We start from the raw sequence: 15,576 nt of genomic DNA, 5'->3' as shown, positions 1-15,576 counted from the left end.
TATATCAGGCTCAGTGCTCGGCGATTTACAAGTTTGAGGGGATTCCTAATCAGTGAAAGAAGCACCTCTCTTTTAATCTGACAACCGCCACAGGAAGTGGGTTCTGAGAAGGGTACTCCGAGGCCCAGGGAGGAGAAGTAACTTGCATAAGTTTATACAGTAAATAGCAGCGCTGGATTGGACCCAAGACTGATACCGAGGCACATGCAATTAACCCCAGTGCTTTACTATCGCCCACATCCTGAAGGCAGAGCCATGGCTAAATTGGGAACAGGCCAAATTAGTATGGGTTCCAGTCCCTGGCTTCTTCTCCCTTTCTGGAGGAGTCTCAACCCAAATGGGCCACAAAGGCTCCCCTGCAGCTAGTAGTTTCCTGTGGTCTCAAGCACTGGTCGTAACCCCCAACACTTACCTTCCTCCCGTTCACAAAGAAAACCAACTCATCGGATTGCGGCAGGCCAAGCATCACACCTGTAAACAGGTTTCACCTTACAATTCTAGGTGGGTATGCTCTTTGGCACCAGCCACGGGACTGAGCACAAAGGATTCAGGTCCAAGCACTGAAATCCTTCCTTGCGTGGAAGTTGGCAGTTGGAGTCCAGAGAGCAGACTCCTTGGCCTCGTGGCCTTTTAAGTCTAGAGCACCTGTGTGGTCCCGCCTCTTACCTTGTGCCTCACTCTGCCTCCCACCAATCCTGGCTTTAAAGCTTGCTCTGTGCATGGCCCACATCCCTTCTTGCTTACTCTGAGGTTGGAGGGCCTCAGTGTGAAAACCATACACAACCATTTAAGCTCAAACCCACTTTGTACACTGCCTCAGCCCTGGTTGGGTTCCTTCTTCTCAAAGAGAGAGAAGTGGATCTCCCACTTTTTCCAATGCTGATCTCATTCTAATTGCAGAAATGTCTCCTTGTAGGAAGTCATATGGACAATTCCCGTCTGTGCCCTAAAGTGGAGTGTGGGGTGCTGCATTCACCCAGCCCCTCTTTACCCTTCCTACTTCCTCCCCACCCACAGGATTGGTCCACTGGAAAATAGTGATGTAGTCAAGGCAACCACTTTACAGATAAGTAAACAGAGGCTCAGATAGGTAAGACCAGTAGCTCTGGACCATGCAGAACGTAAGTGGCAAAGTGGGAACTATAACCAAGGTGTCCTGGATTTAAATACCTGTGAGCGTATAGGCAGATTCCTTTCTTGATCAAAAGAACAATATCATTTTGATCTTTCTGAGTATCTCCAGTTAGATGTCTGGGGCTAAAAATCAAGCAATTCTCATTCTTTCAACTAAAGCAATGCCCAGGACTTGGCCTCACTTGTGGGTGATGCAGGTAGCTGCTCAAGTGGTCTAGTTTCAGGAGAGGAGGCAAGACCTCTCTGTCCCCCAGCCCACTTCCTTCATGAGTGTGTGGAGCCCTGGCATGCCATGGTTAGAGTCAACCCTTTGTCTTAAGGCGAACTCACTGTGACAGTGCCTCAGGCCAGAGACAACAAATACCAGGCATCCTCTTGACCTGGCTAACTAAGGAAGATCCTCCTTCCCACTTGGTCGAGATGTGGTTTCAGAATCCTTCCCACCTCAGAGCTAGTCCAGAAACATCCCTAACCAAATGCACTTGGAAGCTGCCAACTTTCTTTATCATTCAATGTCTAGGTCCAAGGCCTGCCCATCTTTGTGCACCTGTGGAGATGAGTGTTTACGCACATGTGCACGTGTTTGTGTGTGCGTGTGTGGGTGTTTCATATATGTTATACAGTTGCTGAATAAATCCACAACAGGGTTATGAGAGAAGTTGGAGGTGACAATGTGAACAAGGTAGGGCCGCAGGTCAGATTTTTTGATCATGCTACTTCTGCTACAAATAGCTCAGTACCTCTCTGAGGCCAAGAACATGAGGACCAAATTCCTAGGCCCAGTGTGCAAAGCGCTCCAAGATCTGTCCCTATTGCTGGCCTCAGGCTCTTTTGCTCTTCAAAAACAATGTTCTGCTCTAGCCCAACTACCCTTCTCATCATTCTTCTGCCTCAACCATTCTTCTACTTGAAACCTTCCACTGGCCTCCCAACACACCTAACAAAACCCCTTAAGCTCTCATGGTGGCCCCTCAGGACTGGCCCCACTCCCTTCTCTGAGCACATCTTCAACCGCTGTCTCTTTTGTTCATAATCTCGGCCACACTGGCTCTTTGCCTGCTTCCTGAATGTGCTCATTTCTTTCCTGTCCCAAGGCCTTGGTGCAAGTTATATTTCCTGCCTTAATTTCTGTTTTCTCAGACTTTGGCATGGCTGGTGCCTTCTTGTTATTTGGGTCTGAGCCCTTCCTTGATCTTCCAGTCTGGAGTCTCACCTCCGTCCTGCACTCTTCCACCACCCACTTCATTTTCTCCAGAGCTCTCATCACTACCTGACCTGGAGTTTTGTTCACCTTGTTCGCCTTCTCTGCTAGAATGTAAGCGCCACAAGGGCAGGGACGTCACTGTATCCCTGGGCCTAGAATGGTGCCGACCACAGAGCAAATGCCCAATAAGTATTGGTTGAGTGTCTGAGAGGCTCTCTGTGTCTCCAAAGATAACAGCCCTGTTCCTGTCCTGCTGTGATCGCCCTCCTTCCCTCCTCCCTCCCTTTTAACCTACCACCAAGAAGCAGCAGCAAACCTCCCTTCTACCCTTTTTTCAATTCAAAAAACACTTGCAGATCCAAACAATCACTTCTTTACTTTTCATTTAATAAACCAGGAACCAGGAAACCAGTCTCTTATCTGCCACTAATAGTTGGTTATCTTTTCAATGTTTGTGTCTCATTTCCCCAATCGAGTAATATGCTTCTGGAGGTTAGAAGAGCTACTTGTATCCCCCACAATAGCTGGCATGAATGACAGCTTGCTCTTTGCAGGAGTGAATAAATGCTTGGCTGATTATCTAAAAATACTTTAAATGAAGAAGGCATCGTTCATTCACTCATTCATTTACCCAGTGGACACGGAGCATCCAGCTTGCGCCATGCAGTATGCTAAGTGGTAGAGGCACAGTGAAAAACAAGATCAACAAGAGTTCTTCCTCCAAGGAGTTGATGGTTAATAAGAGAGAGAAAATTAACCTGAGATATAATATTTACCATTGTGAGAGCATAGACCAGGGAGAGGAGCTTTGTTTTGGAGAAAGGGATCAGGGAAGGCTTGAGGAAGGGACTGCTAGGCCTGAAAGGTGAGTAGGAGTTGATTCTGTGAGAATTGGGAATGGAGGCGGGGCAGGCTGGGGAAGGAGGGAGTGGAGGCAAAGACCCTTCCTATGGCTGCTTGCACTTGGGGAGAAGTGACCCAGGCATTGTTTTTAAGGGTCCACAATCCCTTCACCATCTCACTCTGCCCCTTAAAAGAGGGAAGCAGTGACCATAGAGAGCACACGCTTCCTACTTACAGGAGTAGGGATGCTGCCAACAAAACCACAGTTCATGGTGTGTCCCAGTATTTATAGGAAGGAGTCCTCCAGCGCCAACAGAAAATGCAAGCAGGTAATGTAGAATCGGATTATGGGATTAGAGCTATCAAGTATGAAATCGCTTTGTATTAAGGGAATCAGATCTGCTACTTTCTGGGAGACTGAAAACTGACCTTGACTGATTTATCAAGACTGTTTTCAAACTTGTTTCAACCAGGGGAACTTGTTTGCATGAAACCTTATGCGGTGTGAACAAATTCAACAGCAAGGCTAGTTGAGCCAGCTGGGGGTGAGGCTGAAGTCCTGTGGCTTTCTCTCCTTCAGAAACCCCAGGGCTCTGGGACCTCGGTCTAAAAATCACTCCGTGCAGAGTGACCCAAGGGCTGACGGCAGCGTGAAGACAGGCTGCTGTCTCTGCAGAGGGTTCCCCTCCGAGCTTATGTCAGACAATGAAGAAAAACAACCACTGGTTATTTTTTCTTTCATGAAAAGGCAAGACCGAATTTCTTCAGCTTTAAATGGATTGTTCTGGTGGGTGAGAGAAACGCCCACCTCCTGACTCAGGCGTTTGTATATTTGTTGTAAGAAAGATCTCATGAATTGGTTACATCAAAGAACCCTTTTACCCAATGACGGAATTAATATTGAAAAGGACACTCCCCCTCCCCCCCCCAACCAAAACAAACCTATTTCTGGAAAAAAACACAGTAACACATCCTGCTTGCTGATGCCAATGGAAAAGTACTGGCCACACTCCCGTGTCCCTGGTGTGTTGCCCTCTGCTGTGAGCTCTTCAAAAGCCGAAGATGGAGCACAGGTGACCAGGAGGGGGACACTTTTTAGGACCCTTGATCGGTCATTAAATGCTCATGGTCCAGACCCTCCATTCTCAACCTTATCGACTATGAGGCCTCTTCCCTCCCCTCCCAGCTCCAACCGTTCAGTCTCTGCTGAGCCAGGTGGCAGCTGGGCTTATGGGAAGCTGGGGACCAGTGAGGCCTCAGGCTGTGTGTGTGGGGGTCCTCTCCAGTGCCTGGAATCTGGAGAAGAGGTTGGTCCTTCGGGGTGTGCCGGGAGCCGGTCCATCCTTGCTGTTTCAAGGGACCTGGCATATATGGCATACTGTTCTTAATATGTTTGCTCACCTTCTTGGCACTATGTGTTTTAACCAAGGTCACCTCTCTGAGAAAGGTTGTTTTCCCAGGTAGGGATTTTCCCCTGAAGTTAGGGAGGGAATAAAACCTCTTAACTAAGTGCCAGGCGGGTAATTCATCACTTTAACTACAAACAATCATGCTTAAGCTACATAATCTTTACTCCCTGGAATGGAGATAAGAAACGCCCTAACCTTTGGAATAGAGATTGATAGGATTGGAATTAACTGGTATAAATACAGATGTAACAAGACAAGAGGACACAGAACCTAGAGAGAACCTACACAGAACCTAGAGACAGAAGAACTTTGCTGGAGAGAACATGGCAAAAGATCCTGGACAGAAACTGGAGACAGAGCCTAGACACAGAACCTAGTGAGAGAATCTGGCTGAAGAACCTAGAGACAGAACCTGGCTACAGAACCTGGCGACCGAACCTGGCTGGAGAACCTAGCGAGGGAACATGGCTACAGAACCTGGCTGGAGAACCTGAAGAACCTGGCTGGAGAACCTAGCAAGAGAACATGGACACAGAACCTGGCTAGAGATCTTGGCTAGGCTGCTGATCAACTGAACGCTGTCTCCGTGTCATTCCTGCATCGCCGACTCCGTCCACACCTTTGGGGACCCCTGGACCTGGAGCTGGTCCATCCTTGCTGTTTCAAGGGACCTGGCATATATGGCATACTGTTCTTAATATGTTTGCTCACCTTCTTGGCACTATGTGTTTTAACCAAGGTCACCTCTCCAAGAAAGGTTGTTTCCCCAGGTAGGGATTTTCCCCTGAAGTTAGGGAGGGAATAAAACCTCTTAACTAAGTGCCAGGCGGGTAATTAATCACTTTAACTATGAACAATCATGCTTAAGCTACATAATCTTTACTCCCTGGAATGGAGATAAGAAATGCCCTAACCTTTGGAATAGAGATTGATAGGATTGGAATCAACTGGTATAAATACAGATGTAACAAGACAACAGGACACAGAACTTAGATGAAGATCCTAGAGACAGAACTTAGAAGACAGAACCCACACAGAACCTAGACTAGAACCTAGCGAGAGAACATGGCAAAAGATCCTGGACAGAACCTGGCTACAGAACTTGGCTGGAGAACCTAGACAGAACCTGGCTGAAGAACCTGGCTACAGAATCTGGCGACCGAACCTGGCTGGAGAACCTAGTGAGAGAACCGAACCAGAACTTGGCTGGAGATCCTGAACAGAACTAGGCTGGAGATCCTGGCTAGAGATCCTGGCTAGGCTGCTGATCAACTGAACGCTGTCTCTGTGTAATTCCTTCTTCACCAACTCCGTCCACACCTTTGGGGACCCCTGGACCTGCTGGGGTTGGACCCCAGCAGGGGTGTGACTGGGGATGGAGAAAGTTTGACATTGGTGTGCACACTCAGGAGTGCCACATGAGTCACCTAACTCCTTCCTGCTCTGAGTCTGGGAGAGTATGAGGACCAGGCCTGGAGGGTAGACCATTTGGCCAAAGGGGAGTATTTTCAAGTCTTCAGAAGTGGAACATCCATGGGGCTTCCTATCCCTTTCATCTCTCCTATTTCTCCTTGGGAATTAAACTCCTATTTTTTCCTTGGGAATGGGACTGTGTAGCTCATGCCTGTCCCACCATACATTTAGGAAGCACGCAACATGTTTGATATTACAGGTTCACAGTTGGAGAGCAATTTGCCTGCATACGAGAACATGAATTTGTGGGGTGGGGTGGGTAGGCATGGAATGCTGCGGACTGAATGTTTGTGTCCTCCCCAAATTCATATGTTACCTCCTAACCCCCAAGGTGATGGTATCAGGAGGTGGGGCCTTTGGGAGGCGACTAGGTAATGAGGACAAAGCCCTCATCTATGGGATTAGCACCCGTGTCCCTTCTTCCCAATTAGGACACAGTGAGAAGATAGCAGTCTGCGAACCAGGAAGCAGGAGCTCACCAGACACCAAGTCTGCTGGCACCTTGGTCTTGGACTTCCTGGTCTTTAGAACCGTGAGAAACAAACATTTGTTTTTTTTATAAATCACCCAGTCTATGGTATTCTGTTAGGACAAGACATGGACTAAGATGGAACCCCCATGATGCTGCATATCTTCAGGATAATGCAAATGAAAAGAAGAATTGTGATTCTTTATTATACCTTTTAGTGAAAATTTGCATCCTAAAACATGACCATGCAGTGACCAAAACTACAGAGAGTAATTAAAAAAAGCTAAAATTGCCCTGGCTGGGTGGCTAAGCTGGCTGAAGCGTTGTCCCATACATCAAAAAGGTTGTGGGTTCAATTCCCAGTTGGGGCATGTATGGGAGGAAACTGTTCAATATTTCTTTCTCACATCAGTATTTCTCTCTCTCTCTCTCCCTTCCCCCTCTTTCTAAAAATCAACAAAACATATCCTCGGGTGAGGATTAAAAAATAAAAAAGCTAAAATTATCATTGACATTTGGGAAATACCATATATATTGCTCTGGTTTGAGAATTTTAAGGGCAATGGTCAACTCTTTCATTTTATAAAGAAAAGATAAGATTAAGACACACGGATGGACCAAGGTGTAAATGTCGAAGGGTCATCTCTGGGGATCTGAAAAAGATAAAATAAAGGTAGATGGTTATTAATACAATGTTGTTATACTGAACAAACAGAACAGAAACGGAGAACAAACTGATGACTGTCAGGTGAAAGGAGGCCTGGGGGCTGGGTGAAAAAGGTGAAGGGATTCAGAAGTATAAATGGACAGTTACAAAATAGTCATGGGGATGTAAAGTACAACATAGGGAGTATAGTCCATAATATTATAATAAGTGATGTATGGCATCAGTTGGGTAGGAGAGGTATGGGGGGATCACTTCATAAGTTATTTAAATGTCTCACCACTAAACAGTACACCTGAAACTAATATAATGGTGAATATCGACTGTAATTGAAAAGTAAAAAACAAAACAAAAAACTTTTTAAAAATAAAAAAGAGGTCAGAATTCTGCTGGTGTGTCCACCAAGCCTTTGTCTCTGTCCCCCTATCAGGCCTGGAGCAGTCACGACTCCTGGGGAGCAGCCAGCATCCATAACCAGGAGACCGAAACCACCCTCTCAGGACCTGGAGGGGGTAGGGAAGCAGGACCATGGAAGCAGCCTGGGCCCTGATGGCATCACCGGACTGCCCTGAGATCCAGAACTTCCTTTTGTTTCAGAAAAATAAATCTCTGTTCTGTTTTTAAAAATGCTGTTATATGAAAAATGTTGTAATTCAAAAGAAATATTGTTTATTTTTTTAAAAGAGAACAATTCTTACCAAAATTTTATAATTTTCACATTTCTTTCCAACCTTGAGTCATAAATCTCCTCATTCTCATAATGTTTGGGGATAAAATGCATCTTAAACGCAGAAGCCCTGTAATGTCAAAGGCCTAAACCGCAGTCTAATTTTATACCAGACTCATGTAGGGCTGCAGTGAGCACTTGAATATAGAAACAGTCGCTGATAGTTCTAGATGTATTTTCAGCAGCTGAAAAATGAAACTGTGTTCTTTTAACATGTGCCCAGTGACTTGATATTTTCATTTAAATTCTTTTTATTAGTTTGCTTGAAAGATACTTTCCGAATAATTGACCAGATCAGATATCTATTGAATCTAATTTGGTTATTGAGGTAATTCAAATACCACATCAACTGCATTTTGACCAAATGTTTAAAGAAATAACCTACTATGCCCATTTGCTATTTTTAAAAAAATTATTGTTGAAACTATTACAGATGTCTCCTCCCTCCCCCCTTTTTTGAATACAAGGAAGAAATATAAAGCCTCCTGGAAACAAACAGAAATATATACCACTTGCTATCAGCACTGACTCAGTTGACTGTGCTTTTCTTTGGGGCTGGAAACAGTGAAACATCGTTTTGGGAGGTTCACTCACTTTGCAGGCAGCTGCTTTGGAGCATATAGGAAGTAGCAAGTGGAGGAAAGAAGAGAATTTCCATTGGAAAAGTCGAACCTGCCCTAGAATTCTGTCACAGAGACCACGTTCATCCCGAGAACCTGAAAGCCGTGGAAGAGGGGTCCCAGCAGGGGCCCCTCCTCACCACCCTTACCATGTCGGTGAACTGATCCGCACAAGCCATCCGAATCTCCTCAGGCGTCACTGGGCTGTTTAGGGTGAAGTTGTTGGTCAACCCCCTCTCTCTTCGGGCAGCAGCCACTGCATCATGTATGGCGAAAAGCACGGAGTTTCCCATGAACATTGCAGCCTCACCCAATCCCTGAGAAGGAGGGCAGGAGGCCGTCAGAAAGGCATGGCTCCTTCAGGACTGCTAGTCTGTGTTGACACGCACATGCACTCGCACACTCTTGCGCACACTCACCTCCTCTGGCTTCCTAACCCTCAGAGTGGGGTGCCTCTGAACTGCCAGAACCCATCCCCCCACGCCCATTGGTGTGGGGGGGGGGTTGTAGTTAATGAAAATGCTCCAGGACATCAGGATAGCAGGGCAGCTAAAAACACCTGTTCCCCTGCCCAGGGCAAGAAGACCAAAGCCCCTGGTTGCCGGGAGCCGGTCCATCCTTGCTGTTTCAAGGGACCTGGCATATATGGCATACAGTTCTTAATATGTTTGCTCACCTTCTTGGTGCTGTGTTTTAACCAAGGTCACCTCTCGAGAAAGGTTGAATCCCCAGGTAGGGATTTTCCCCTGAAGTTAGGGAGGGAATAAAACCCCTCAACTAAGTGCCAGGCGGGTAATTAATCCCTTTAACTACGAACAATCATGCTTAAACTACATAATCTTTTCTCCCTGGAATGGAGATAAGAAACGCCCTAACCTTTGTAATAGAGATTGATAGGATTGAATCAACTGGTATAAATACAGTTGTAACAAGACAGAAACACTCAGAACTTAGAACACAGAACTCAGGAGACAGAATTCAGAAGACAGAACCTACACGGAGCCTAGAGACAGAAGAACTTCGCTGGCGAGAGCATGCCAGAGGATCCTGGACCGGGACTGGCCTCGGAGCCTAGAGACAGAGCCTAGCGGGAGAACGTGGCAAGGGATCCTGGACTGAACCTGACTACAGAGATTGGCAGGAGAACCTGACTGGAACCTGGACACTGAACCTGACTGGAGAGCCTGGACAGAACCTGGCTGGAGAACCTAGCGAGGGAACATGGCTACAGAACCTCGCTGGAGATCCGAAGCAGAACCTCTCTGGAGATCCAGACCAGAACTTGGCTGGAGATCCGGGCTAGAGATCCTGGCTAGGCTGCTGATCAACTGAACGCTGTCTCCGTGTCCTTCCTTCTTCGCCGACTCCGTCCACACCTTTGGGGACCCCTGGACCTGCTGGGGTTGGACCCCGGCATCTGGCGCCCGAACAGGGACCCCTAGGTAAGCGCCCCACACTCGGGACGGATAGGACTCCACCGTAGGAAGAGGGTGGATAGTCTTCGCCGACTCCATCCACACCTTTGGGAACCCCTGGAACAGGATTCCCTTAGGTAAGCCCCCCCATTGAAAACCCCCACACTCGGGACGGATAGGACTCCACCAGGGTGCTACAGACCCCCCTATAGAGGATAAGTAGGGTAAGAAGGTGGATAGTACAGAACTTAGATTGAGAAGATGTGCCATACTGAGTCCAAAGAAAGAAGACTCTGTATTGATCCTTAGATTGAGAAGATGTGCCATACTGAGTCCAAAGAAAGAAGACTCTGTATTGATCCTTAGATTAAGAAGATGTGCCATACTGAGTCTAAAGAAAAAAGACTCCGTATTTGATCTTTCAACACATATGCTTGCTAGCAGAGGAGTTAAGGTTACTCCCAGTCAGATGGAACATTTTATACAAGAAATACGTCCATGCTTTTCTGAGGAAGGAAAGGTGCCGGAAAGGTAAATGTAGAGGCATGGGAGAAGGTAGGCCCAAGGAGCCTTATCCTTAACCCCACTGCAGCCTTTCCACCCCGGGAAAGTGCAGGATTGGCAAGCTCTCCCTGGGATGATAGATCAGGACTCAGGTAATAGCGGAAAGTGCCAATCCTACTCTTAAAATGGATATAAGAGAGCATTTGAGGTTTTTCTTTTTAATGCCTGCTTTTAAAAAATAAAAAAGGGGGAATTTGCCGGGAGCCGGTCCATCCTTGCTGTTTCAAGGGACCTGGCATATATGGCATACAGTTCTTAATATGTTTGCTCACCTTCTTGGTGCTGTGTTTTAACCAAGGTCACCTCTCGAGAAAGGTTGAATCCCCAGGTAGGGATTTTCCCCTGAAGTTAGGGAGGGAATAAAACCCCTCAACTAAGTGCCAGGCGGGTAATTAATCCCTTTAACTACGAACAATCATGCTTAAACTACATAATCTTTTCTCCCTGGAATGGAGATAAGAAACGCCCTAACCTTTGTAATAGAGATTGATAGGATTGAATCAACTGGTATAAATACAGTTGTAACAAGACAGAAACACTCAGAACTTAGAACACAGAACTCAGGAGACAGAATTCAGAAGACAGAACCTACACGGAGCCTAGAGACAGAAGAACTTCGCTGGCGAGAGCATGCCAGAGGATCCTGGACCGGGACTGGCCTCGGAGCCTAGAGACAGAGCCTAGCGGGAGAACATGGCAAGGGATCCTGGACTGAACCTGACTACAGAGATTGGCAGGAGAACCTGACTGGAACCTGGACACTGAACCTGACTGGAGAGCCTGGACAGAACCTGGCTGGAGAACCTAGCGAGGGAACATGGCTACAGAACCTCGCTGGAGATCCGAAGCAGAACCTCTCTGGAGATCCAGACCAGAACTTGGCTGGAGATCCGGGCTAGAGATCCTGGCTAGGCTGCTGATCAACTGAATGCTGTCTCCGTGTCCTTCCTTCTTCGCCAACTCCGTCCACACCTTTGGGGACCCCTGGACCTGCTGGGGTTGGACCCCGGCACCTGGTGCCCTCCGGAGTCCTTCAATTTGGCCCCAAGACCCGCGATTTTCACCCGGTGTGCCGTGGCTGAAAATCGCTGCTCTAGGCCATGTGTGCTTAATTCAAATCCACAGCAAAAGAACCACAATCTTTGTAGCTGAGCTTGAAAGACAGTGAGGTGTTGCCTCTGAAGCGTGGACGTTGAAGCCTTTGTGCGCACTTCCCTGGCGAGTGCTGGATGCTCTTGAATGAAGTGTGAATGAACACTGTATTTTGAATAACCCTCCAGTGCTTCTTGTACTGGTTTTCCTTCTTTCTTTAAAGGAGTCTCGTCCTTGGTCTGTGTCCAGGGCCTTAGTAGAGAGATGGGACAAAGGGCCCAAAGCAGAAAAAGACTACCCCAGGCTGTGGCTTTTACTCTGAGGCAAATGTGGAGGCAAAGGTGGAGCTGGCAGAAGAAGGGGTTTCCTGTGAGGTGAGGAGGAGGGGGCGAGAGCAGAGAGGTCCTGTGCCCTATTTGGAGCACAACTGGCAGGGAGGGGGCTAGGCCCCAAGAGGCAGGGTTGTGTCAGGACAGTCTTTAGAGATAGCCCTGGCCTCAGTCTGGTGCAGAAGTGGAGAGAGGGGCTATTCATATCGAAAGTCTCACCTTCCTCCCAACTCTGACCTACTCCTAAGAAACAGAGGTAGTTTCCTGAAAACCTGAGGTTAAAGTTGCCATGAGTCTGGCCAGTTGTGGGCTCAGAATGGCACTTAAGTTGGAGAAGTTGTGCTTTTGTACATGTGTTTGAGAATCTTTGCTGCAAGTTTACATGGGCCAGTTAGACCCCACGGCCATGGAGCGTGTGCGTCAACACATCTTACATCAGTGGCTATTAACACCTCAGAGCAAATCGCCCTCAGTGAGAAACTTGTTTGAAAGCCCTTTCTTACCTGGGGAGAGGGTGGGCAGAGGCGGTGCGAACAAGAAAGAACGGAGTCTGGAGGACATGTGGGAAGGGTGCAGAGAAGAAGGCTCTGGGCTGGGGAAATTAACCTACAACTTCAGCTTTACCTCCCGGTGGCACCTAGCCTCATGAACCAAGATGTTTGACTTCTTGTTTTATTTAAATATATTTCATGATCTCTCTCAAGAGTGAAGACTCCTCTTGGGGTTCTGAAGGCAGTGAGTACCACTCTGCCATGTGTTTGCTCTCCCCTCCCCCATCTCCCTTTGGGACTTGCAATTCCAAGAAGAAAGCAAATTTAGGGGACTCTCATTATTTCTAGAAGGAGCAGGTTATTATGGGCTGAACTGTGCTCCCCTCCAATTTATATGTTGAAGGCCTTAACCGCTAGTACTCAGTATGTGACTGTAATTGGAGATAAGGTCTTTAGAGAGGTAATTTAGTTAAAACGAGGTCTTTAGGATGTGCTTATAAGAAAAAGAAATTAGGACGAGAGAGAGAGAGAGAGAGAGAGAGAGAGACATCCGACATGTGCCATATAGAAAGATGATCGTGTGAGGACACAATGAGAATGGCCATCTGCAAGCCAGAGAAGTCTCCGAATAAATCAAGCCTTGATCTCACACTTCCAGCCTCTAGAACCGTGAGTAAATATATCTCTGTTGCTTAAGCCACCCCAACTGGTATTTTGTTACGGCAGCGCTAGCAAACAAATAGAGGTGTTGAGTTCTTACCTTGGATGAGTAGATGGCTATGGGATTTCGGGACCGCACCAAAGTAACATAGAACTCTTCTGGTATTTCTGTGACGGTGGGGATTTGGTAGTCATCAGGACCCCGAGAATAAAGCACACCTTCCGGGGAGTATTTCAGTTCTTCTGTGGTATATAATCCCATGCCTTGGATAAACGCTCCTTCAATCTACAGGCAAAAATGTCACAGTTTATAAGTACATGGCGTTGGTTGAAAATATATCCCAATGTGATTGCAAATGGAGCTCTGGACCACAGTAAGTCATTCTTGAAAGCATTGCCGTGAACTTACAAAGGGTCTTTCAGCATCTGGTGCTTGCCAACCTGCCTGGCCCCAGCCTTAGCTCTTCTTTCCCAGGTACCTCACATTCCAGGGACTCAACACTTGTCAAGTTCTGGGGGATTCTCCAAGCCCACCAGATTGGTTCCATCCTCCAATTCTTTGTAAGGGCAGTTTCTCTCTTTACTGCTCCCCACCTCAGCCTGTCCACTTGGCAAACTCCTATTTCTCTCTCTCTCTCTCTCTCTCTCTCTCTCTCTCTCTCTCTCTCTCTCCCTCCACTCTAGCTCTCACTGGTTTATAAGCATTATGAGGTCTGGCCTTCTTGTGTTCTGTTCTTAGCATAGTGCCCGGTACATACATTCTCAAAAAATGTTTGTTGAACTATATGAAAAAGAGCTAATGTTAAAGGAATGTGAACTAAGCAAATGGAACTGGGGCACAGTATTTATTATACTATCTGGATTTGTTTTTTGCTTCCTTTTAAAAATTATGATGGAGTGTAGATCAAACTTAAGCAAGGTGGGTTGAAAGAAATATATTTTATTAAATTAAATATGTTTTATTAAAAGCCATTTGAGTTCTGCTTATCTACAAACTATGCTCTGAGAAAAAAAGGTTCATAGTCCCCTTGAAAGGGGTTATCTGCCTCAAGGTTAAAAATTGAAGGAGAGTTACATGTTGCATTCTATTGAATTGTAAAATTACAGAATAAAGTAAACAAATGTAAATGCTAAATTTGGATATTTCCAAATGCTTGTCCCTAAAGGAAAAGATTAAAGTCCAAGAGTTCCAGTCTAACACATTTTTGGCTTTTTCTTCCCTTTCCCAATGGGGAAAGGTAGGGTTTTTCTGATCATAACATTTCCATTTTGGCCTTTGCTTAAGCAATAAAGAGGCAGGAACAAGCTGGTAGGAGCGGATAGGAAGGTGAAGGAGAGGTGGAGCCTGAGGTCAGCTGTGTTTGTCAAACTTTGCAGACTTAGGATGAGTTTCAGGTGCAGGTTAAATGGGTAGATTATACGTCCCCGACCAGGAAACTTTTGTTGGAGAAGTGGGCCTGGGTGGGCACAGGGACCCACATTTCCAATAAACACTGTAGGTGCTTTCGTTGCCGAGTGGGAGGACCGCACTTTGAGAAACACTGAGGGACCAATGAAATTGTCCCTCAGAAAGCCCATTGGCCAATCTCGGTCAGCCAGCTCCTTAGGACTCAGGAAGACAGGAAGCTGTTGGCAGATGAAACCACAGGTCTGTCTGTTGGGTTTGAAGCCAAGGTGCTCAACCTGTCCAGCTACTCAGGTCTAGGCAGGGGGCCTGGTTGGCAGGTCGGGGGTGCACTGCTGTGGCTGGCCTGTTGGCCCCACTTTGAGTAACAAGGCTACGGAGAGGATAGGGGGGGCAGGGGGGCGGCGGGGGGGGGGGGGGGGCGGGGGAAACAAAGCTACACCAACAGCAGGAAAGGCTTTAACTTAAAGCTGAAAAAGATTTTGGGTGTGTTAATTTACTTACTTGGGAGATATAAATCAGAAATTCCGCTAGAGAAAAATTGTTTTTAAGTGTTTCTTTTCCCCTTATATTTCTCTAAATTGTTCAGTCTACTTAAATTCAATATGCATATGAATACAAATGGGGCTTTATTATTATGCATTTATATAATATTCCCTAATTATAAACATTAATGTTTGTTGAATAAAGATTAGAAGGCCTGGAGAATTATAAAGCAGGATAAATCACACATATTTCTGCCACATAAAGACAACCACTGCTAACTTTTTCTTGAATTTTCTTTCAATGTTTTATCTATTTGTGTGTGTGTGTAATATATGACATATATTGCAGAGTACTGTAGGAGGTATAAGCATTTGGAGAACTCTGGGAAATAATGTGCCGAATGGAATTGACCAAAAGGCCCCGCGGGGCGGTCTGGTACCACGCACCTGCCCAATGTCCAGGGCTGGGTTGATGCTGAAAGCCGCGTCCATGAAGATGTCCGTCCGAAGGAGCTGCACCACGAGAACATACAGGATGGAAAATGTTATTTAAACATAGATCTTCACTACATCTGCCTCCCTGTCCCCGGTG

At 46.5% G+C, this 15,576-nt stretch overlaps 2 protein-coding genes across 2 annotated transcripts in view; both read right to left on the bottom strand.

Annotated features, from left to right (window-relative positions):
* Positions 1–466, bottom strand: part of LOC132238107 (aldehyde oxidase 2) — a 62,200-nt gene extending 61,734 nt beyond the window's left edge. Inside the window, exon 1 of the mRNA XM_059702695.1 lies at positions 413–466. Coding sequence (XP_059558678.1) covers positions 413–466 — 54 coding nt within the window. The remainder of the gene's footprint in view (positions 1–412) is intronic.
* A 6,282-nt stretch (positions 467–6,748) lies between these two features.
* Positions 6,749–15,576, bottom strand: part of LOC132238106 (aldehyde oxidase 4-like) — an 86,704-nt gene continuing 77,876 nt past the window's right edge. The window contains exons 32-35 of the mRNA XM_059702694.1: positions 15,432–15,497; positions 13,195–13,380; positions 8,693–8,860; positions 6,749–7,185 (exon numbers count right to left, since the gene is read on the bottom strand). Of these exons, the coding sequence (XP_059558677.1) occupies positions 7,132–7,185; positions 8,693–8,860; positions 13,195–13,380; positions 15,432–15,497 (474 nt within the window). The 3' untranslated portion in view covers positions 6,749–7,131. The remainder of the gene's footprint in view (positions 7,186–8,692; positions 8,861–13,194; positions 13,381–15,431; positions 15,498–15,576) is intronic.

This window comes from Myotis daubentonii, chromosome 7 (assembly GCF_963259705.1).
Source record: "Myotis daubentonii chromosome 7, mMyoDau2.1, whole genome shotgun sequence".
Lineage (NCBI taxonomy): Eukaryota > Metazoa > Chordata > Mammalia > Chiroptera > Vespertilionidae > Myotis > Myotis daubentonii.
Note: the sequence above shows the minus strand (reverse complement) of the source record. Positions and strands in the feature narration are given on the sequence as shown.